Source organism: Elaeis guineensis, chromosome 4, assembly GCF_000442705.2.
Source record: "Elaeis guineensis isolate ETL-2024a chromosome 4, EG11, whole genome shotgun sequence".
NCBI lineage: Eukaryota > Viridiplantae > Streptophyta > Magnoliopsida > Arecales > Arecaceae > Elaeis > Elaeis guineensis.
The window spans coordinates 38821003-38830852 of record NC_025996.2 but is presented as its reverse complement, the minus strand read 5'-3'; the positions used below and the strand labels follow the sequence as shown (position 1 = coordinate 38830852).

Below are 9850 nucleotides of genomic sequence, written 5' to 3'. Positions count from 1 at the left end.
CTATCCTATCATTTGCCAACTATAGTTGCTTTAACCGTAGGCTACGGTTAATTTTTGTAATGAACCCTTAACAGAAGATTTTATTAGCAAATCATTTGTGGTTAGTTTTCTCGCTTTGTAAATGAGAACAAATGGATCTTTGTATATAGTTAAGATAAAATATAAGGGGTAATATGCAAAAAACCCAATAGAAAATTTAAACTGAAAAGTCAGAATTCCTGATTTAATATTTTGTGTTATCAAAGAAAATATTTTTCTTAAAACACTTTTGGGAGGATTTTGTAATAAGTGATGCTTTTTTTTTACCTTGAACTATTATTCATATCCAAATTTTCTTTCATGATAGATATTTAAGGCTTCTTTGCAGATGGATTTTAGTATTCATAAAATCCAACAATTTTAGAGTCTATGAGCATTCTAATTCCTTCCTACTTGCTTTCTCATCTCAATCAACTTGCCTCCTGTTGGAGTTACTCTTGGATATATTAAAACAATATCCAAACGGATATCTAAACAGCTTCCTATGGTATAATGAACATCACTGTGCCCTCATTCAAATTCATGATGAGTCCAAAATGACTTTCCAACCAATCATTACAATTTGTGTATCTTATTGTAAGCTAGACCAAGTGTCAAGTGATCTGGATATTTTTCACCATCATTTAAAATATACAATTTGCCTCTTCATTGAAAATGTTCATCTTGTGACAACTTGTTTTGATAATGTTGGATAATGCAAATCAGGATAAGGGGTGTGAATTCTTGAATTGGAAGGCCTACTAGGTAATTTATCATTAGTAATAACTAAGATATGCCTTGAATGTATGATAACCATCCCCCTCATTTAATATCAAAGCAACTATATTTTGTTTAAGTTGACGGCTAGGGATGACAAAAAGGATTAGCCATCTACTGAAAATCTATCTTAATCCTACTCTCATCTTGGCTTTGTTAACCATACGAAATAAATCAACATCAAAATACAAGGATCTGAAGCTCATGTATACAAGCCCAGACCAGTTGACTAACATAAGTGGGGCCTAGACCAGTCCGGGTTAGTATTGGGCAATATAAATTACGAAGCCTTTTAAACTTTTTTTTGTGATGTTTTCCACCATTTGAAAGTGGAAACAATTTGGAGGCACGCAAACTAATAACAAACAGATAGATTAGTAAATACGAACTCATGTACATGCAATATCTTAAGAAAATGGAAAAAGAAGACAGTTTCTTACATGATATTCATGTAAATTAGGAATTATTCCCTATTTGAGTTTAATAAAATAACTCAAAATTACAAATCTCTTAAGCATAAAGAGTTGTTACTCAGCTTCAGTTCAAATTCCAAATTTTTATGCTTGGGCTTTTAAATGCTAAGATATTTCTCAAATCTTAAAGGCTGACAACTTTTTTTGTCTAAATTGTGTTAAAACTAAAATTTCAAATCTTAAAGGCTCACAACTTTTCTTGTCTAAATTGTGTTAAAATGAAAATTTAAGTTTTGGCCAAAACCAGTCCATTTTGGCCAAAACAGTTTGGTTTTGGCTGAGATCGACCGAAATTTTAACCTGAAGTTTTGGGTTTTAATTAATTTCAGCAGTTTGGTCAATTGCAGTCAAACTGACAGGTTTGGTCCAGTTATTTTCTGCAACTTTGCCTAATTTTTGCCAAAATTGACTGACTTGCCATGCATGCCTTTTTAAGTTTTATTTTGATTTTTACAGCTATATTGGGGTCACGTCTTCATTTTAAGTAGACAGGCTATATAACTGGTCTTGAATAGAATTTTATTCAAAAGAGGTGATAGATAATAAATTTAACTCTTGAGGGGCTGAAGCCTCTAAAAAGACCCTTAATACAATACTTTATGATGAACAAAAATACATGCATTTGACTAAATAGCCACTTAACCACAAAAATATTTAGCAAGCCCAAATTCAATATATTTATGAGTTTACTCAAATATAAATATATAATATAATAGATTTTTGAACAACTAATGTTCAAGAAGCAAATTAGACATACATAAGCATATATATTTCACCTAAATGCAATATTGACCTCATCATAAAATTGCAAAAACTACAAAATTAAGGACCTATGTAACACAAAATAGTCTAAAATTTTGGTAAATCATATTCCTTTGTTTCTTTTTTTTCTTTACCTTTTTTTTTTTTTTTGAATTTTCTTATTTTTCACCGAATCTTTGAAACTTAGAGCGAAATTTCAAAATTGCTGAAAACATCCAAGACCTGCTCAAAATCAAAATTGAATTCTGAGTTTTCAGACCTTGGCTAAAACCGAAATTCCAGTAAGAAAATATTATATGTTAGTCTCCAAAGCATCTTGGCTGAAAGGACATGAGAAGACAGTTAACAATTCAACTTAAATATTCATATTCAAGTGTCATACACATACACACAATGCAATATATATTCCTCTATCTACATGATGGGATATTACACATCTACAAGCCTGCGAGGCACTTGACGTGGCATTGAGGTGAGACTAGATTTCTATTTTACAAACAGGGTCATTGTTGTCCAATAATATCTGTGTTCATTGATCTAACCAATGCTAATAATAGAGTCTTTCATCCTCCATGCATGATAATCTTTAATATAATTCATTAAATTATTGATTTTCCAGTAATCTAGTTACATTTTCTATTGTTCACATGCATGGACATAGTTTATCAATATAGTTTCAATTACAAGTTATGAAATTATATAGCAAATTAGAAATTAGGAAAAAAAATCAGCATACATTGAGTAGGATGACTAGGGCATAATAAGTATAATTATTGTGTTTATGCAAAAGCATATATCTACATCAAATGATTTGGAAATAAAATAAATGACCAAAATGTAAGACCTTTGCTGTAACAACCCAAGGCCTCGCTATAAAAGGTCCCATAAAGATATTGATTTGGGTCCTTCCACCTGCTTTAGTACCTTAGACCTCTCCAATGCACACCCATTGTCAAACTAAAAACTCACCTGCATGTGTTCTCAAATTCACATTTTTCATATGTTAAACAATGCACTAATGGAAGTGAGATTTGAACTAGGTTTTTTCGACTAGGTGGTTTGATGGACTAAGCACCATAATTGCTTTCAAATTATATGAAACAAAATCAAGGAGGATGGCTTCCACCTATTCGTATGTCAAGGGAATTGCCAAGTGTCGAACTATTATTGAAAAATCCAATTCCACTCACTTATCCCTGGTTGAGGTAAGAGAAATAGGGGATTTTTTGGGACTCCTTTAGGAAATCATACAAAGAATAGGTTAACATGGAGTATATGGATTAGCTTGCCTCTAGCTCTCCTTATGCCCAAATAAATTACACCAACATGCAAGGTGTAGTATAGTTTATTCTGAGTTAACTGGAAAAGATAAAAAAGCTCTATTGACTTATTGCTTTACCCTCAGAATGAATGGCTGCTTTTCGAGCATTTGGCTGGTGGTTGGACCAAAGAGGTCTCATTTTACCCACAAACAAACAGTCTTAGTGTCTCATGTTGGATTTTGGCAATATTTAAAAAGCATTCTGGGACTTCACATGCAAAACTAGTATGATGGAACCTTTACATCAAATAGTTGAGATGATCAAAGGTGATGTGGATGGAGATGATGAAATCACCGTGTTTAGTTACACCATGGTGATCCTATATGGTGGTGATTTCGAATCACCCCCATTCCTCACATCACCCCTGAACCTAGTGATGGGATTCTATCCTCGAGGTCGAAATCCAAGATCATCTCCAGATAGTGATCTTGGGCTAAAATATAAGGACAAAAATACCCCTCAGTCTATCCAAAAAAATCGGTATATCAATATACCGTTAATATATTATATCAATATTATATATATGATATTATATTATGTGTGATATTATATATTATATTTAGGATATATATTACATTATAATATATGGTTAATCATATTATTGTCATATTATGATTCAATGATAATAAATTAAAATAAAAATATCTTATTATACATTATATTTATATAATAAAAATTTAATATATTACTTCTATTTGCATTATTTTTCTAATCAAAAAATATTTGTATTAGTAAATAATATATTATAAGTATAAATAAAAATATTAATTCTATAATAACAATTAATATATTTTTATAGAATCTATTAATTATTAATATATTAATAAATATAAAAATATTTTATTTATAATATATTGTATATGGTTAATAAATATATTTTTATGGAATATATTATGGATAATTTTGGTATTATATAATCGATGATCTTGGATTCCTATAGAATACCAAACAAGTTACTTGTGGGTATTTAAGGATCTTTAATCACTAGATCATAGCCTAACAAATGCAGTGGTCTTAAATCATTGGTGATTAGATCACCACAGGATTCGAATTAGTGGTGATGTTAGATCACCTCGGTGATCCCATTTGGATCACCAAACGCTACTTAAAAGATCTAGCGATGAAAGAGGATACAAACATCTTCTTCATCAATAGATTAATGAAGTGGTGTTATAATCTTCGTAGTACTATCAATATAGGTGTATGACAAATACCCAAAAAGAATAGCATGCAAATCACATGTAATTCATTAGTCTATGCATACTGGCAAATATGACTGCAACATGATAATCTTTCTCATTTTGGCTCTTTTTCTATCTTACTCTTGGACACACACAAAATCTGTAGGACTTTGTTTCCTGTGTTGAAGTTAGCTGGCACTACGCCAATGTTCCATTACAGATGATATTTCATATTCTTCTAGTACTCTAGGACACTAGCATCATATAGCATCCAAATTTGCGAGTAAGCATTTAGTTGCCATGCCTTTATGTTTCAGTTTCAAATCCATGTACTAATAGATTTTATTCTTCCACAAGTGATGGATTTAATTTCATAGCTTTGTTATTTATATATTTCGAGCTTGACCCGAGGGTATCCTTAAATGGCAAAAGTTCTAATGTAACTCACTCAAGGATATCATATATCACAAATGCTTAATTTCTTTTTCATGGCTTATATTCAACTATTTTGATTGTAATATTCATTCATGCCTTCGGTAATGAATATTGAATAAGATTCCATCTGCTACTTCTTTCTTCAACTTCAGTGCCTTTTTGGGTTTCCAGATTGTTGTCCAATGAACATGTAAAATTTGTATTATAAACTAACTATCTCAAAGAGCAATGGTAGGAAAACATCTGCTCCTTTTTTATTGTCTTAATGTTATTTGATGTCTTTCAGATTTAAATAATTATGTTTTTGGCTTTTTTTCTTGGGTGCTTTAGGGGGAAAATGAGCTTCAGGATCATACAGAAACGCCACAAGTCAGCAAAGAAGTGGACCTTGAATCGAAAGTCCACTTACTTGAACATAAGCTTGCTGAAGCTTTGGAAACAAATAACATGTATAAAGTGCAACTTCAGAGGTAATAGGATTCATATTTATATTTGTTTATGTTCCATAGCCTTGTTAAGAAAATTTGTTTTCATTAAGACCTTTTATATCAATTAACATAAATTATATAATTGACCATAGATTTTAGAAATAAACCATATAGGAAACTCAGGGAAAAATGTAAGTCTCAATTAGCTATTATTAATTATATGCCAAATTGTCGTTCCCTTTTAGACAATTGCAATAGAATACATTGTAGCATGGCAGCTAACTATAGGACAGGTCTCACAACGTTTGCCATTTCATATCATGGTAATCTTAACTTTTGCATGAATCAACCTCCAAGTCCCATTAGAATTAAGGTAGCTTGTTCTCCAAACGAATGCCTTATGGAAAATAAACATTTGTGCTGCTCGTGATCTATCAACAAAATGCCTTGCAAACAGAAAATATGCACAAAACTAGCAACATCACTCAACATTCTTACTGATTGAGAAGTCAATCGTGCATGCAAAAAGGGTCATTGAATTTCTTGCTTGCAAAAATGAATATTGAAATGTGAAATGCGAAATTTATTTAGAGAATGATGAGCTTTGGGAAGGTTTCCGTGCCTCTTGTTGTGACACTTTAGGTAAAGAGTCAGGGTAGATCCCTTTATTCACCTTCCAGTTTTCAGCTTATGATGGTCTTCTAGTGAAAAGACAAGTTCTAGGCAATTTCATAGGATAATTTAATGAAAGGATGCTGAAATAAACAAAAGTTCTGGATGCTATTAGTCTTGATTACTAATCATAGCAAGCTGCCATATGATGAAATCCTTGTCCAGCTTTTTCCATTGAGATTCACCACATATAAAACATGAGGCAACATGTGACATTCTTTAAACATAACACATACTAGTGAGAAGTTGACATTGCTAGCTTTAAGGTTTTGTGCTTATTCTGTTACTAGTTCAGGATGCACTTGCAATTCCTGCTTAGATTGTGCTGCTTCACTTTCCTTACCCTGGGATTTATGAAAAAGGATAGGGAAGATTTTGGAGTCTCGACCTGTGGATCACATGTTTTTGAGTCAGCATTCATAGGATTTGCAACGAACAGTATATGTAGTTTTTAGCCATTTTTGAACAGCTCTAACAATTGCTTTGCTCCAAATCATAAGGACAACAAGATACGCACATGGTATTCCTGAAGAATGTCATTTGAATACTTAGTCGTTGATGTTTGAAAAATCTTTATATGATTTATCAACTTTTCCACCTTAATGATGATATCTACACATGTAGGCGTTGTTTGTTACCCTATCATTAGAACTGGAGGTCTCTAGGCATTGTTCTCCACAATTAACAGCACGAGGTATCAAATTTGATAAGAGTAAGGCCCATTTACCCATTACTTTTCCTATGTCATATTTTTTTTTGTAGATTTATCGATGATGAGGGAAAAAATCAAACTGAAGTTCTTAACAAAACTACAAGCAATAATGACACAAAGATCAGTGACAATGACAAGATATCATCCTTAGAGGCAGAGTTAAAGGATATGCAAGAACGATACCTCCAAATGAGCCTCCAGTATGCTGAGGTGGAGGCTCAGCGTGAAGAACTAGTTATGAAGCTCAAATCTATGAAAAAGGAGAAGAGGTGGTTCTCCTGAACTGGAAGGCCTCACCAGGTCACTTTTCCTTCCACAAGGACACGTAGTTTTCTTTCTTTCACTTGTATAAATTTATTGCTATGTCATTCATAACCTTGGTCAATTACCATTTTTTCGGTAATGTCTTGTATGAAAATTTTATATAATGTAAGCAAGCATCATGGTGTCTAACTTATGATGGCATTGAGGAATTAGAGAAGTATATAGCTTATCCACCGAGTTTATCACATTTCTGAATCGAGTCCATAAGAGACTGTATATATGGATTAACCTCCTTATCTAGTAGGACTGTTCGTTGGAAATATATATGGAGATCAGAATGCCTGGTTGGTTCTCACGGATCTTATATAAGGCCTTCTTGTTGCAAAACTTTTAGATTTTGCAGAGATGCATGACTGAAACCAGAGTAATTCTTCCAAGGCCTATCCAACAAGTTGGAATCTGAGCGGTAAATAAGGCTTTTGAAAGCTCGGTAACTTCGGGGCTCCACATATTCATCGGTAAGCAAAGGTGGCTTTTGGTTTGCCTAACACGCATGCAACAGTTGGTGGTAAGAGTAAGCTTTCTGGAGTAAATAAGTGGAAGGAGATATGTAATTAGGAAGAGGACACAAATCTGGAGGTTGCGTGCACAGTCATTATTGACATACTTCAATTACAGGACTCTCGGCTCTACACATCTCTCGCTGTGTTTGTCTATTTTGTGCTTACCTGTTGCTTTTAAAAAAGGGGTACGCTTCGTGCTGGATTAAATGGACTCAGAGCGGTTTACTGGGTCTCTTTATTAACTATCAACTGTGGATTTGGGAGCTCTACACCTTCTTCTCCTGGCTACGCAGATGTATTTGGAGCTTCTTAGTCTCAATGTCTACCATGTAGCTGTGTTGGACAGCTGCTTGAAACAGCTGTATCATATGCAATTCCTCATGATAAACTTAGCATTCATAAAGCCTATACGTCCAATTACTTCATCTTTCACTTCAGCTGCAACTGGATCTCATGTTCTCAGCATCCTGGAGGGCTATCAGGTTGCCACTCATCCTAGAGTTCCTTCAGCTTCTATTTGTTTTATGCATGATATTCCCTTTGACAGCAGGCTATTTGGGCCTTCTTGCATTGTATTTTACAGATATTTGCTTTACTGTTTCAAATCTCCAGCTTTTATGTATGTTTCTATAACAAGGTTCCTACAGGAAGTCTCGGGACCATCTTATACTTGATGTTTGCTGCACTCTGGCCCATGGATGATTATGCATCATTCTTCTTGCTTCTTTCAAGAACATCATCTAAGCTTGATACTCTCTATAAGCAGCATCCTATATTTTAACAGGGCTCAAACTGACTACTGGCGTTCTTCTTCACAGTGCTGTTCCCATCTTCAACGCATTACTGTATCATCTCTTGCTTGCTTAATGCCATGTGACCCGTGTTTTTGTAATTCTGCTGAACCTTCTATCACTTTCACTGCTGGTGTCTCTCTAGTGTTACTCCTATCCATCTCTTCCTGCTTCTGTTTCTATGCACGAAGTTTTTTTTTTTTTTTTTTGTTATACTCATATGTAATTAGCTGTACTCTGTTACTCATTTGTTATTTCATTAATACATAGCCGATGATTCATCTGTTTACCAAAAAAAACAAAAATAAGATATTGCCTATTCTGAGCCCGTTTGGATCATCTGATGATGTCTCTGGGCTGGTCAGTGTTTAGTTTCAGTCTATAATTTGCAAACAAAAGCTCACAAAAGATGCAAAATATGCTTAACATAACCTGAAAAAAATGTTGCGTTCCAACTTTGAAGTTGACAAATGCATTACAATTTATTCTTTCAGAAAAATAATGGCAATATGGCTGGTCCACCTTGTTGAAGTTGATATTGTACACAGCTCTACTTTCTCCACCCTCGCAAAGCTATCCCCATCTGATGGGATTATCATTTGTATGCTCTTTTTAGGCTATGGTACTGCATAATATATTATTCATTAGCCATAGGATGGGCTCTGTGGGTGGAAAATGGATCAGTAACTCTAATCCAGGACCCATCAGTGTTAGACCTGTTGGAAAAAGAGACACGTTATGCCTTAAGTTATTCATCCTTATCTTGGCTTTAGACACCAAATCATACATGTTGCATATGAGAGCGACTTTGGTTGGCGGCATAGAACCAATGCAACTTGTACTCGAACCTATGTATGCCTAGCTGCCGATGATGTCTCCGACCCAACTACAATTAGGCTACATCGATGTGACCAAGTCTTGGCAGTAGGATTCTTCACTTCTACTTGTCCTTGTGAGACTATTCGAATAGGATTATTTCATAATCAACTTGGGTTCGGTCCCCTGATTTGAGCTAATTATAACCAGATTAGCTACAGGTTGAACGATTCCTGGCCGTATCTATACTATGAATGACAATTGTAGCCGACCTATTGGATATCCAATCTGATTCGAGATGAATATGGGTTCTAGATAAAATAACAGAAATGGATTCAAGTCGAGTGCAAATAATGATATGCCTCATTTTGAATCTAATCTGATATAATCTTAATTTAAATTTTTTTTTTTTTTGATGAGTTCTTTATTTGATCCGATCCGATCTAATCAAATCTCTCTTATTTTCTGATCTAATCTGACCCTCATCCCTACTTGATCTGGCCCGATGCCATTCATACGCCATCCCTAATTTGTACACCCAGAATAATCACGCTGAATTTGTATTGGTTTATTTGGACCCAATTGTAATATGTTCAGTTAGAGTTAGAGGTATTTGACTAATTCATCTTAATTCAA

At 33.9% G+C, this 9850-nt stretch overlaps 1 protein-coding gene across 1 annotated transcript in view; it reads left to right on the top strand.

Annotated features, from left to right (window-relative positions):
• The window catches only part of LOC140857468 (uncharacterized), a 23817-nt gene extending 16580 nt beyond the window's left edge, over positions 1–7237 (top strand). Inside the window, 2 exon segments of the mRNA XM_073256370.1 lie at positions 5299–5438; positions 6831–7237. Coding sequence (XP_073112471.1) covers positions 5299–5438; positions 6831–7062 — 372 coding nt within the window. The 3' untranslated portion in view covers positions 7063–7237.
• Positions 7238–9850: the final 2613 nt, after the last annotated feature.